This window comes from Pinus tabuliformis, chromosome 5_1 (genome assembly GCF_031772625.1).
Source record: "Pinus tabuliformis cultivar Carrire ecotype Pingquan chromosome 5_1, CPIR1, whole genome shotgun sequence".
Taxonomy (NCBI): Eukaryota; Viridiplantae; Streptophyta; class Pinopsida; order Pinales; family Pinaceae; genus Pinus; species Pinus tabuliformis.
The window spans coordinates 932,882,248-932,896,264 of NC_142305.1; the positions used below are offsets into that span (position 1 = coordinate 932,882,248).

Consider the following 14,017-nt stretch of genomic DNA (forward strand, 5'->3'; position numbering starts at 1 on the left):
GATAATGCTTCCTGCCCTTGCCATCGCCTCCTCATACCTGTCATTATCACTGGGGTTGACTGGGATAGCTATTACCTTCAAGGTGAGGTTCTTGACACGATTCATGTCAAGTACGGATAAGATTCTGGCCTACCAGATTGCGAAGTTCGATGCACCGTCCAGTCTATCCTGGTCTCTTACTCCGTGTAGTGCTATGATGCTCCTCTACTTCCCTACTGGAAGTTCTCTGTTCGACTCCTCTGAGTCTCTACTTCCCATCTAGAAGTTCTCTTCTGGACTCCCTCTGAGTCCTGATTTCCCTCCTGGAAATCCTTCTGCCGCTTGTCAAGATGCTCCCTACTCTGATTGTCTTGTGCAACCGCACCACTCATCCGGGTTCCTCGACTAAAAACCCTCGGTAGCAACTCCTTTGGCCTTGCTCTGTCAGGTACTGTTCTGACTACAGTACCTCACAAGCTCCACTCTACAATATTCCTGCGGCCTTCTAAACCCCAGAAACTGCCTATCTGTGGACTGCGTCAGTCCCTCTCTGCCTCACGTTGGCCCTACTGTAAGGATTGAGATTTAAAATTCAACAAGATGGACAGATTTCTTGTAAATACCAAATGTAAGGATTGTTATTAAAATTCAACAAGATGGACAGATTTCTTGTAAATACCATCAAATTAAATGCAATTGTGTACCTGATTCTCCCATTTGGTGTCGGTCACTTTGCTCCAAGTTTTCTGGTTTCATTACCAAACCAACCGATGCCTCCCTGCCTATCTGGGATCAACCTCTGCGGTTCCCAGATCTAGAGGACTTCGAAATGGAAGTCCTCTGGCCCCCATGCCCAAAACTCCAAGAACAGGGAGAGCAGGTTATTATCTCCTGTTAACACTAATAGAATTGAGATTTTACAAAATAGTATTTTGGGGAAAGAATTTCAGAATGTACATTCTGATGCTAGAGAATCTCTTAGCCCTTCTGTAGAAACAGTTAGAAAAGACATTAATGATTCCTCAGTGTTTGAAGGCACATTTTGGCAAATGAAGAAACACGTTTGAATTGCAGAACCGATATGTTGAAGCTTTTAACCATGAATCTCAGGACATAGAGAGAGACTTCCTTAAAAGAACACTTCCAATTAAACTAAGTGGCGAATTAATTCATGAATATGTAGAATTTAACATTATGAAGAGAATAATTGAATTCACAGGTAAAAGTTGAATTCAGATTCTTCAAAAGATTCCCATATCTTGAATAAAAGATAAAGATTGGGACTTAATGGATAATTTGTTTGAAATATAAAATAATGTCGACATAGCAATCCAATTGGTTCCAATTAGTAGGTTATGTGCCTTATCTTCTGTTATAGTAAAGTTTGAGAGCATTGACTTGATGAAAATGATGGGCAAATGGAAGTATATGGACAGGAGAGGCAAAGGTGCTTCTATAGCAAAGTGAGGCATAAATCCAAAACAACCATGGAAATACATGTTGAATGTTATATTAGTAATAATAGAATGAAAGTACAATGAAAAGGTACAAAGGATCTAGCGAATTGGACTCTTTAGAGATCATGGCAGGGTCCAAATACCACAATAATACCTATGGACTAGTGAATTTGTAGAACAAATATTAAAGCTAGTACAAGTAGTCATAAGTGAAATTGTGGAAAAATAAGAAGCAAGAAAAGGTCATAAAGCTACATATTTTCTGTTGTAAACAAAAGCATTGGAACTCGATACAAGACATAGACTTCAGGATAGAGAAAGGAAATTTATGAGTAATGCTTATCACTTTGACATGACATTTGCACTAACTTTTCAAGGAATGATTGTTGGGACAACATTCAAACCTAATTTAGCAATCCTTATAATTGATGAATACAACCTGAGCACAAGTTCCATGAGCATAAATACAACCTATAGGGCCAAGGTATTGAAAGAGTACTACCATTTAAACACAGAGCAATGTATGGTGTATTATTGTTAGAGGAAATGTTGAGTACAAGATATGTCCCCAAATGTTGTTGCATACCATACTTTGATCTAGGTATTTGAAACAATTTATATATAAAAGAGCACAACAAATAACATTATTGTTAAAAGGATTGAATTGAGATTTGTCTTTGCTAATGACTATCCATATGATGCATTTTGTTACCAAGTAAGATAATAACCCAGCTAGTTGTTACTGGAGAAAAAACATACAAATCAATGAATGTTTGGGACATAACGATATGTGCTGGTAAGATCACATATGAAGTGTCAGTTAACAATCCAAAGCCATAAGTTTTATGCACAATCAATACACGAAAGAATGATTTCAAATTATTATGCTTAACATTGCTGGTACATGGATACCTATATAAATCATGACTTATGTTATGAATGTGATATCTATAATTTTATTTTTATTTTACATATCAACATGAATGATGAGATGGAAATAAAATAATGAATACACTTGACTATTTGATGTGAAAATGAATTTACAAACATATTGGTTAGACATAACCAAGTATGTTATATAAACTCAAAGATTAATATCATAGAGGAGAGTTTATTAAAATGCATAGAAAATCATTATCTGAATACAATTGATTTTGAATATATCGATGCATATGTTATAGTTTGTGGGCAAGTGTTTTACATTGCAGATAGTATCATTACCAAACCGGCTACGTAGTGACAAAACTCCAAGAACAATTGAAGCTCAATGAGATTCCATGATAGGGTATTGACCCTAATTCTACTAGGAGGGGTGGAGGTGTTGCCCACCGTTTATCCTCCAAAACCTGGAGTCATGGGAGGACTGTGTGAGTCACGCTCCCCTAGACGTGTGATGATGACTGCTGGATGCCTACTGGGAAATCAGGTCAATATAGTCGACGTTGCCATCCTTAGAGTTTATGAATGGTTAGGTCAGTATAACTGACGCCATGGCATATTCCAGTAGAGGACAGATAGGATGGGAGTGGAAGAGATTAGGAAGGATAGGATGATTTTAGAATAGCTTGGGAACCTGGTTGGGGCAAGGCATGACCATTAAAGTTATAAACCTAGAAGTATTCAAAACACCAATTTTATAGTGTCCTCACATTAAATAAGAATTTAACCTCGATATGCAACCCTAACAAGAATATACTAATAGCTAAAATAAGTATTGATATACGATAAAAACTCTAACTTCGGGACGAAGTTTTCTGAAGGAGGGGTGTATGTAATGACCCATCTTTAATATAAAGAGCACAAGAATATTAGCATGTATACAATGCATGCATATGATAGCTACATATGCATGTATTGCATGTACTACACTATTATATATATTCTAAATTAACTATAAATATTGAAGATCACGACATTGCTTCAGATAGAAGTTACACCCTCACCCACCACCAAATATATTGCTTAATGCGTTATAATTAAGGAGAAAATACCCTAAATAATTTTAATAATATAAATTTAAAAGTATAAAGTAAATTTGGTTATAAATAAATAAATGTAAAATTTAAGTTAATTATAAATATGGTTATATATTTATATATATCCCATAATATTAAATTAATAAATTATTAAAATGTGAAATTTAAATCAAAATAAAATAAATATTATAAACTAAGGACATTTAAAGAAAACTAATAAAAATCCTAAAGGTAACTAATACTTGTCAATATTCCTGTAACTTTGGTCAGATAGAGTTACATGTTATGAGGGAAGGTGTCACCATGTAGAGAGCGGTGACCGCCAAGAAATGATACATAAAGACAGAAGAGGAGCATGAGGGGGGGTGGGGAAAGAAAATAAATCTGTTTGAGGGATGAGCCAAGGGCTCAATTTTTGGAACTGAAAATTGGAAAATCTTCAGCTGTTCTTGGAGTTTTGGGCATGGGGGCCAGAGGACTTCCATTTCGAAGTCCTCTGGATCTGGGAACCACAGAGGTTGATCCCAGATAGGCAGGGAGGAATCAGTTGGTTTGGTAACAAAACCAAAAAACTTGGAGCAAAGTGATCGACACCAGATGGGAGAATCAGGTACACAATTGCATTTAATTTGATGGTATTTACAAGAAATCTGTCCATCTTGTTGAATTTTAATAACAGTCCTTACATTTGGTATTTACAAGAAATCTGTCCATCTTGTTGAATTTTAATAACAGTCCTTACATTTGGTATTTACAAGAAATTTGTCCGTCTTGTTGAATTTTAAATCTCAGTCCTTACACCTGCGTCACCCCGGATGGGTCTGCGTTAGCCCCGGGGGGCCCTGCGTCAACCCTCTGGCCCTCTGCGTCAGCAACGTTGGCCTCTTTGAGGCTCTGCGCAGCTCCTGGCTGCCTCTGCGTGGCCCTGCGTGAACCCTGGCTGGCTCTGTGTCACACTCCTTGGCTTCTGCGCTGCTAGAAACAACTTCTGTCACCTCAGGACAACTGTTTTTTGCTGCTATTGCTCTGCTCGTCTGATGCCTTTTAGTCCTCCTGTGATCTGCAATCATGCTCTGATACCATGTTGAAGTTTCTAAGTTTACTTAGTTAGAAACCCTCCATGCACTTTATCTGATTTATTCCTACCTACTTGTTATTTTCCTTAATAAGTTATTTACAATGTAAATACTGAAGATAAACACTAGTGCATGCTCAACATATTACAGATCAACAACTAAAAAGAAATAGAAACAAACAGACCATATGACACCATTATTTTTGGACCAATGTCCCTGGAAAAACCCAATGTGGAAAAATCTGTGCAGCTATCTGAGGGTTTTCTTATTAAGCAATATCAGAGTACAATCTGGGAGCTGAAACTGGCCTACCCAACAGAGAATTTCCTTGGCAGTAATACCTCAGTTTCTGACAAATCTCCTGTTCAAAACCCCGGATAATCCTTCCGGCAGCTACTCAACACAAATCTACCCCAGAAACCCCAGCGTCTGCGCAATTTGGACTACGTCAGCCTCTCCTAGCCCAGTGCCGGCCCTGTGTCAGCCTATCTTGGCCTGCGTCATCCCCAAGAGGCCCTGTGTTAGCCCCAAGAGGCCCTGCGTCAGCTCTCTAAGCTTCTGCTTAGCCACGCTGGCCTCTCTGGTGCTCTGCGCAGCACTTAGTTGCCTTTGCGTGGCCCTGTGTGAGCACTGGCTGCTCTTGCGTCTCTCTCTCTGGCTTCTCTGCTGCTCTCCTGGCACTATCTCTATACTCAATGCCCCTCAACTGCTCTCCGATCACTGATTCTATCTCTCTTAGCAAACCTCAACTGATCACTTTGGTGTATTCTCCAAGTGACCCTCAAGCCTCCTCTTATACTTTTCCTGTTGACATATCAACGGCCGAGATTAAGTCTCTAATCAATGGCTAAGATTAGATCTGGCTTGATCCATGTCTTTTGGACCATTCTAAAACAGTTTTATATTAATCCACATTAATATTTTAATTTCCCTAAGTTTAGACTTAGGGACTCCATTAAAAATATTAATTATTTTAATATCTCTCAAATTGTTTTGAATCTGCCCAAAACCTTTCTGGGTATTGGAGATCTCATGTGCCCCAACCTATCCACCAAATTTCGTGGCTAGAGCACATCCGATGCTACCCAAATCAACAGGATGTAGGGGCATATGGTGTTGCACAATGACGTCTTGTAGGGTTGCCTCCAAGGAGACTTATGGACAGAGACACCAGGCATACCTTTGGGTGTACTTCACCCAGGATCGACAGGGATGCAGATGAGCGATACTCGATGGTATCCATGGGGACTCACATGCCTGTCCCTCTTATACATCACTTACAGCTAAGTTGCAGGAAACGTGGCCCTAGAGGGCGTTTCGCCAGAGGAAACGAAACGAAACGCGTTTCCCCGTACCGTACGGCCTGGAAACGCGTTTCCGGCCGTACGGCCACGTTTCCCGAAACGGAAACGTGGCCGTACGGTCAGAAACGCGTTTCCAAGCCGTACGGACCACGTTTCCCCAAAAAAACATTTGTTTTTTAATTTTTTTTTTTTCTAATGTAGATCTCTTACATTTGTTTGCCCTAGTGTTGATATGCAGTTCATGGTAATGTTAAATTCTTAAAGTAAAAGTGATATTCTCTATTTTTCATTTTCATCCTTTTACTTAAATTTTTAACATTACCATGAAATGACTCAGGATGTTTGAGAGTGGTTTCGCCGTCATTGGATTTCATATGGAGAAAGTAGAATTTTAGATCTTACTCAAAATCCAGCAGACTTATCTGTTTTTCAGGATTTCAGGATTGGGGGGATTTCAATGTTTCCATTGGATTTTATCATGTACTAGGGTATGGAACTTGTATTTAATCGAGAGAACAAAGCCCTCTATGCAGGGGAGACTCCCAATAATCAAGAGAATGTAGGGTACTAGGGTATGAAACTTGTATTTAATCAAGAGCACTAAGGTCATTCGACTATGTAGGAGGAGACTCCCAATCAACCACGAGACAAAAAATTAGAAATTTCTCGTGGCTGATTTTGGATATTTCTATTTTCATTATGTGATTATTCATGAGTAAATGTGATGTAAATTTAGATACTTATAGTCTATGCATTGACAATTGACAATTTTATCATAATGTAATAAATTAGAATGTATCATATATGCTTTATGATTGCACATATTTCTTAAATTCCTAATCTATATATATATATATATATATATATATATATATATATATATTTTGCGTTTCCCCGTTTCCAAAATTTGGGGAGGTCGCGTTTCGTATCGCTTCCCGTTTCGGAAACTCGTACCCGTTTCCCCGTTTCGTGCAACCTTGACTTACAGGCATAGACGACTTCGCTGTTGTCCTTTGACACTCTGGGCGCGAGCAACTGGGGACAGGGAGCTCACTCGAGATATTGGGATGACACTCAACGCACTAGGGGAGAGACTTCTCAATGGTGGCATTGGGTCAGTGCACGAGTTGACAACCACAGGTTGGGGGATGAGCTGATCATCTGCAGGGGTGGCATATCGTTCATCAGTGAGCCTACACCTAGGGAGCAGGTCACGAGGGAGACATGTGTCACTCTTTCCACAGGGCATGTCAGGAGCATGCATGAGTAGAGGATATCATGTATGATTGAGGCAACTTTCCAGTATGTGTTTGACCTCCAGACATTGTATTGGAACATTATCGAGAGGGCGGATGGCAGACCTAAGGGAGATGGTTGGCAGGGATAGGAGGGGTCCACATACCTTGAGTCAATTATGAGTATCGGATACCCATCTTTTGGAAGCATTTAGGGGGTAGCTCTTTGGCACACGTGGCTCCCAAAGATCATCAGTACTACACAATGGCGGGCATAGGGTAGATTAGCATGCATCAGATTAGCCTGCGATATATGGAGCCTATATAGTTATCACATGCAGGGACTATAGATGAGGGCCAGAGGGATTCCATCTGTTAACAGGGGTATATTACAGCAGGTCTCGCTATGGGATGCAGGGATTCATTTGATCGATAGATCACTCGTGATGAGGGGAGTCGTGGCAGAAGGTGATATAGTTCACTCATGGGATGACACAGAGGGTTTCATCATATGGGGAGGCAGACATTCTCTGTTGTTGCACAAGTTTGGAGTTAGATTTGGCTGGGTAGGCCTTGGTGCCATGGAGATGCCCAAGCAGGATGTATCTTGCCTCTTTCATTACTCCACCATCTAGTTCCAGGAGAGGAGGATACTGACTGTGCATGATGGGGAGTATGACATAGTCAGAGTAGCACAATGTCAGCATGGTGGCACCACTTTGGGACTAGCAGGGAACTGGGGCATCACAGCTCTTTACAACTCAATAACCTTTAGGGATGCGTCAACTACTGCAGGGGGAGATCATACAAATCTTCCATTGGGCTTTAGCGAGTCACTGATGGAGCAAGGGACTTCTGGTACTTTCACTGGGCAGGATAGTGAATGGAGCGAGGGGAGCTTCATGTCGGACAGGATTACCAGGTATCTTGGTATTGAAGGATTCTTTTATATCAGGACAGTGCAAAGGTTAGGCACGATCCAGTGGCACATCTGGGACCCGAGCATATTTTGTAGTGACAGTGGGGACCAACAGTTAGAGAGGATGCTTGCTTAGGCATTGCTTGAGTACAGGTAATTTTTGGTGCATTGGAGGAGCTTGCCAGATGAGGATGCCACTTGGGAGGGTGAGCACATTTTGGAGCACCGAGATTTGAGGTTGCTTGAGGGCAAGCAACATTTGGGATGGGATGACTGTCATGTCCCTTCTCAAACACATTTGTAACAGGGTGTTTCCACACATTTTTGCACAATTTTGGCTAAGGGAAAGAACCCAACATTTTCGACTTAGGGACTTAGGAGGAAATTCGACTTAATTTGGTTGCTAGTGGAAGGTGGGGGCCACCATGTGGGAATTCGAACTAGGCCATTCAAATGGTTTGGAGGGAATCCGAAGTGCTAGATGGAGGGGCCCACATGAGGCAAGGAAGGCCCACAAAGATAAAAGAAGGAGAGAGCTCTCATTTGGATTCATTCTTACACCTTGCAATCAAAATTACTTGACTGTTCGCTCTGCTGTTTAGCTGAGTCAACCGGTTGTTTAGCCACGAATCTCTCAAGCAGGAGATTCAACCTCTACTTCGGGGGACCATCCGTGCCCGCCCTAGAGAGGCAGTTCCATAAGTATTTTAGGAGTTCCGGGAGTGTGTACAAAACTACCATTCAACCACAATAGGGAGTGTGTATTTCTGGCTAGCTGGAGAATACGCAGGGGGAGTTTGGAGCTGTCAGTGATCAAGCATTTGTCGGGAGAGTTAGAGGATTGTGAGAGCAACAAAGGGTCAGCCTTTCTTGTGAGTCTTGGAGCCAACAGAGCCAGGATCCCAGCAGTTCGATTTACCTGGGCCTACATAGAGAGCCACCACTAGGCTCACATGGGAGTTGGAGGAAGGAATTGTAGAGTTGGAGCTGGCCAGGAGAAATAGGAGATCACTTGGAGGGCCATTTGAGGAGGATTGTTGGAGTTGGGAGAGAGATTGATAGGATCAGTTACAACAACAGAATTTGAAATTGGAGGAGGGCCAAGCTGTGAAAGGTCAATTTTTGAAGGTTGGAACCAAGGGTAAACCCTTTCTGGGTTTTTCTGGGTTTTGGGCAAGTATCATACTCCTGATTTTATAGAATTTTCTAGGCAGATCTAAGGGGTCAAACAGGGGTCCCAACTTAGCCAGTAGCTAGAGGAGCTAAGGGGAATTTGGGCCAAAATTCTAAGGTTAGCATTTGGCCATTCCTTCGTGGGTTTTGCTGGGTTTAGGCCAAGTAGCTGAAGTCTCATAATTTTCTGAGCACAAGAAGCAGTGATTCTAGCCCTTCGAAGTCAACAGACATAGCAGTTTTCTGGGGCAACGCAGTTCAGTGTGTGTAGCAATTGTAGCAGCCTTCAGTTCAACATTTTCTCACTTGGGTTTTGTCAAGCTTGTCCATTGAGACAAGCCCAGGTGCACCATTTTATTTTGCTATTGTATTTGGCTCCTGAAGAAGTATTAAAATGGCTCAGCAGTTCTCTATTTCCAGTGTTTCCATGGGTGCTTAATGTATATTTCGTTTTTCTGATTGTTGGATTGTTTGCATGCTTTGTATATCACTAAAATTCTTGTTTAGGATCATTACAACCATTCCTTTCTGGCAGGCAGTATAGTTTTTGGGCAGCGTAGAACATCCTTGGAGCAGTAGTTGTGTAGCATTTGGGGTTGATATTTGCTCACCTGGGTTTTGACATGCTTGCCAATTAGGGCAAGACCAGGCGCACTTTCCATCACCATTGTACTTGCTCCAAGAAAAATTAATAATATGGCTCGATGGTTCTTGTTTATGGTGCTTTTCATGGATGAATATTGATTGATTTCCCATTTCTGGTGTTGAATTTGTTCATTGCTTGTATATCATTGTTTTTCCTAGTTAGGAACTTTACAATGTACATGACACTAGAGGGGATTAATATTTTTTCCACCCTCAAATATTTTAGCCATGGTGTCTAAGTATGAAGAACCATGCACTAAAATATTTTTTACATCAGATATTACAAATTCAACCCTCAAAGGGTGAATACACCTTTACATATAGACCGTCATGAAATTACCCAATTCCGCAACACAATATGATCGAGTATAGACCAGGTGATCTGTAATAAAACAATTTTAGCCAAATAGCTTAAATTATCCCCAAAACACTTTTACAAAGACTTGATATAACACTAGGACTCACCTAAGACCTTGTCAATGAATTCCACCCTAGCTTTGGGGTTTAAGCTGGAGGAAAAACTCTGCCGATTATCTGTGTTTAGAAATGCACATAATTTGGTGAGATTAAAAACCCTCCTAGGATGAAATTCGTCGATAAAACCAGAGGCTTACCTAGGTGTTGTTACAAAATTAAATGGTCATACTAGTCATTTACATTACAACTTGCAAAATTAAACTGTCATACTAGTCATTTACATTACAACTTGCAAAATTTGGGTTTACAATGATACAACAATTTGCTGACTGATGATTTTGAACTATGAAAATTTTTGTACATTGCTTCCCCAGACTTATGACAAAATTGGTACAACAGTACCCACACAGAATATCACCACAAGACTGAATACATCATAACTAGAAATCTTGCTAAGCTCCAGGGACATCATACATCTGTTTGTGCAAGCAACCACTCCCTTTTAAACACCGCACACCCACCATTGAGACTGTGGTCAGAACAAGACATAAGGGAAGTTGCTAGGGAGAGTGTGTCCATGCGTAATAGTGTTTGTGGATCTAATTAATCATCCATCAATATCATCTGCAAATATCTATCACATGTGATGAAATGCATAGGTAACACTCATGCATCATAAAAAGGGGTAACATAAATACAACACTTTTATGTATGCATATAAATGTATGAACTATTTTGTTTGGAAGCTCAGTTTTTACGTTGATATTTTGTAAAATCCTCTTATATTAAATAAGGCCTTATATCAATAATTAAGGTGTTTAAGATTAATTAATTAAATAATAATGTAACTACCCCATAAAGTTAACTTAGGCCACAAGTTAGGGGTTTAATCACTCATTTGCATAAATAGGGGTCTTACCCCTCTCTTGTAATAATTCATTATATCAAATATATTACTTTCTTTTGAGTATTTTGTGGAGGTGTGTTGCTCCATCAATTAGTATTTGTAGGCGCAGTCCGTTCTTGGTTGTGTATGTGATTTTGTGTCACTCATTGTGGGGGCCGAAGCTCACATCCTAACCTTTTAGCTTCTGTAGACCATGATTTTTTTTGGCACCCCCATTGTTTGAAGGTTGTGATCATCTTGAATCCTGGTGTACTTATTTATTTCCTGAAGTAATATGTGAAGCATTTTCAAATGAGAGAAAAATAAAAAAGCAGGCAATAATAATGTTGTTACACAGGAGTTACTAAAATAAACTTACAAATGGTAACAAGAGTTTTACTAGGTGGTGAAATGCTAAAGACGATGCATTTATGTAAAGCCACCTATCCCACATGCAAAGACCATGGGTAAATGGGAGATGAAATTATAAAAAAGCCGATAAAAATCTAGAGAACAGGCTGTTGGAATGTTGTAATAGGCAGTCTCAAGCGACTAACTCTAAGCCAAGTGTATTATGCCTATTGTAGCTTGGAAATTCCAAGCTTGGGTTGGCATCCAAACCCTCTCAAGAAACTTCTGTTTTATCTATATTCTGTTGAAGAGGCTTCTTTCATTAATATGGTTCTATTTGACGATTTCCACAACTTCTGCATTGGTTATTTAGTTCTGTATTCTGATATTTCAAGTTCTATAGTGCTAGAATTGTGTTGCAAATCATCTGAACTTTTGTTGTTGCAATATTGTAAATATGCTTATAGTCCCAATTTCATAATCATAAGTCTTTGCATGTTGTTTCCTATTGTTAGTTGAGTTTTTTAAGCCCTTGCTGGTGCTTTGGTTGCATATAAAGTGGTTATTTTGCCTACTGTGGCCTTGTTTATCATCTGTGATCAATTTAGGATTACAACATGTAACTCCTGATGGGTTGTCTAACCTATTTGCAATTCTTTTCTTCTCCCTTCAATCAATTCTTGTGAGTTTTTAATTTACATATTTATCATTAATCACACTTAATTTTTTCGGCTGTCACATTGTTCACTTGTTTCAGCATACATGATTGCAAGCACCTTTTCATTCTCCATGTCTATGCCAAAAACAAAAATGTCGTTGTGCCTATTATTGTTTGCACTCCAATTTCTTTCCAGTTATGACATTGAAAGTGAATAAACTAAGTAATCTGTGCATTTTCTAGTTGCAACCTCTTAGACTTGGAGATGAACGTTTGGACTTGGTAGTCATGGGGTGTGGTCCAGCTGGATTATCACTAGCAGCAGAATCAGCTAAGCGAGGCCTGACTGTTGGTCTTGTTGGGCCTGACATGCCATTTACTAATAACTATGGTGTGTGGGAGGATGAATTTGAAGGTATTTATTACTTCATCTTATTCGTGTTATTATTCAAGTTTAACAGTCAAACAATAAGAAGAAAAAGAAGAGATTACGGGAAATAGTTTTACAACTTTCAACCATCGCGTTCCATGTTAAGTGGAAGTTAGATTGTATCGTGATTACTCTATAAAGGGCTTGCTATTCAGTTAACCCCAAACTAGAAAGTTAGAAATGGCAAAGACTGTTAAGTGCTATGACTCATGTTGGACTTATATTCAATCAATGACATTTTTTGTTTCATTTCCATTTTCCTCTTTTATTGCCTCCCAAGTTATGATTTAAAGACTAATTCTATAGAATGATTTTATCTCAGAATTGATTAATATGTATTTTTTTCCTGATATCTGTTAATACTATTATGTATTTCCTTTCCAGAGTGTAGAGAACATTCTCATACATGCACTCATGGTCTCTCCTCCATGTAAAACTAGTCCTTGACTTAACTTTTAAGATCCTGGTAAATGCCTCTCTTGTTGCCGTTTTGCAGTCTATTGGCTCATATCCTCCTATTACTGAGCCAAAAGTGCTAGGAACACAATCCCCTAGGCCAAAGTGTGAAAATACATACATGGATCTGTGTTTTGGCTAGAGGGGAAGAGTGCTTCTAGGTATGGCAACCTTTATATTACAATAGCTCAACTTTTACATAGAGGTAAAGTGAAAAAACGTAGGGAAACTTTAGTCTTTAAGTTCTGTGTCCTAATAGATCAACTCCAAGACCCCAGTGCACCCAACTTGGCCATAAATGACCTCTACGAGGTGATTAGTATGATTATGAACCATAATGTAATGATCCTAAATAGGAATACAAGTGATAACAAGCAAATAATCTGTGCAGAAATTTACAAAAACGATTATAAATAGGAATACAAGTGATAACAAGCAAATAATCTATGCAACAATTTACTAAAACGAAATACACATTAAGTATTCACAAAAAAGTTGTAAATAGGGAACTGTTGAGCCATTTTATTAATTTTCTGAAGGCAAAATACAATAGATAACAAGATGGTGCACCTGGGATTGTCTCAATGGACAAGCATGACCAAACCCAGGTGGGAAAATCGCTCAGCTGAAGGCTGCCCAACTGCTGCACCAATCTACACTGCGCTGCCCAGAAAACCGCCTCTCTACTGAAGTTCAAATGGCTGGAAAGTGCACTTATACTGCCCAGAAAATTGTATGCTTTTAACCCTGGACTCCTTGGCCTAAACTCAGAAAAACCCAGAAGAGGTTTTGGCTGGTTTGGACCTCTGATTTTCGACCCCCTTGGAGCCTCACCTCAGCTGTAGCTGCAAAACTCGAGCTGTTGGAAACTGCTTGTCAAACCTCCTGAAAAACACCTCCAAAGTGTTGGGTTCACCCATACTACCCAACCCCTGACTTGCCAGATGAGCTCTTGGCCAAAATTACCTGCTCTCAAGCTCCACGAAAATCTGCTAAGTAGCCCCTGCATTGTCCCTCAACCCAACAATTCGAATTGCTGGAACGCTGGGTCAGCT

General features: G+C 39.7%; 1 protein-coding gene across 6 annotated transcripts in view; it reads left to right on the top strand.

Moving 5' to 3' along the window:
• Positions 1–14,017, top strand: part of LOC149167844 (lycopene epsilon cyclase, chloroplastic-like) — a 548,933-nt gene that overhangs the window by 128,107 nt on the left and 406,809 nt on the right. For all 6 annotated transcript variants that reach the window (XM_089433192.1, XM_089433193.1, XM_089433188.1 and 3 more), the window contains exon 2: positions 12,320–12,491. In XM_089433192.1, coding sequence (XP_089289318.1) covers positions 12,320–12,491 — 172 coding nt within the window. The remainder of the gene's footprint in view (positions 1–12,319; positions 12,492–14,017) is intronic.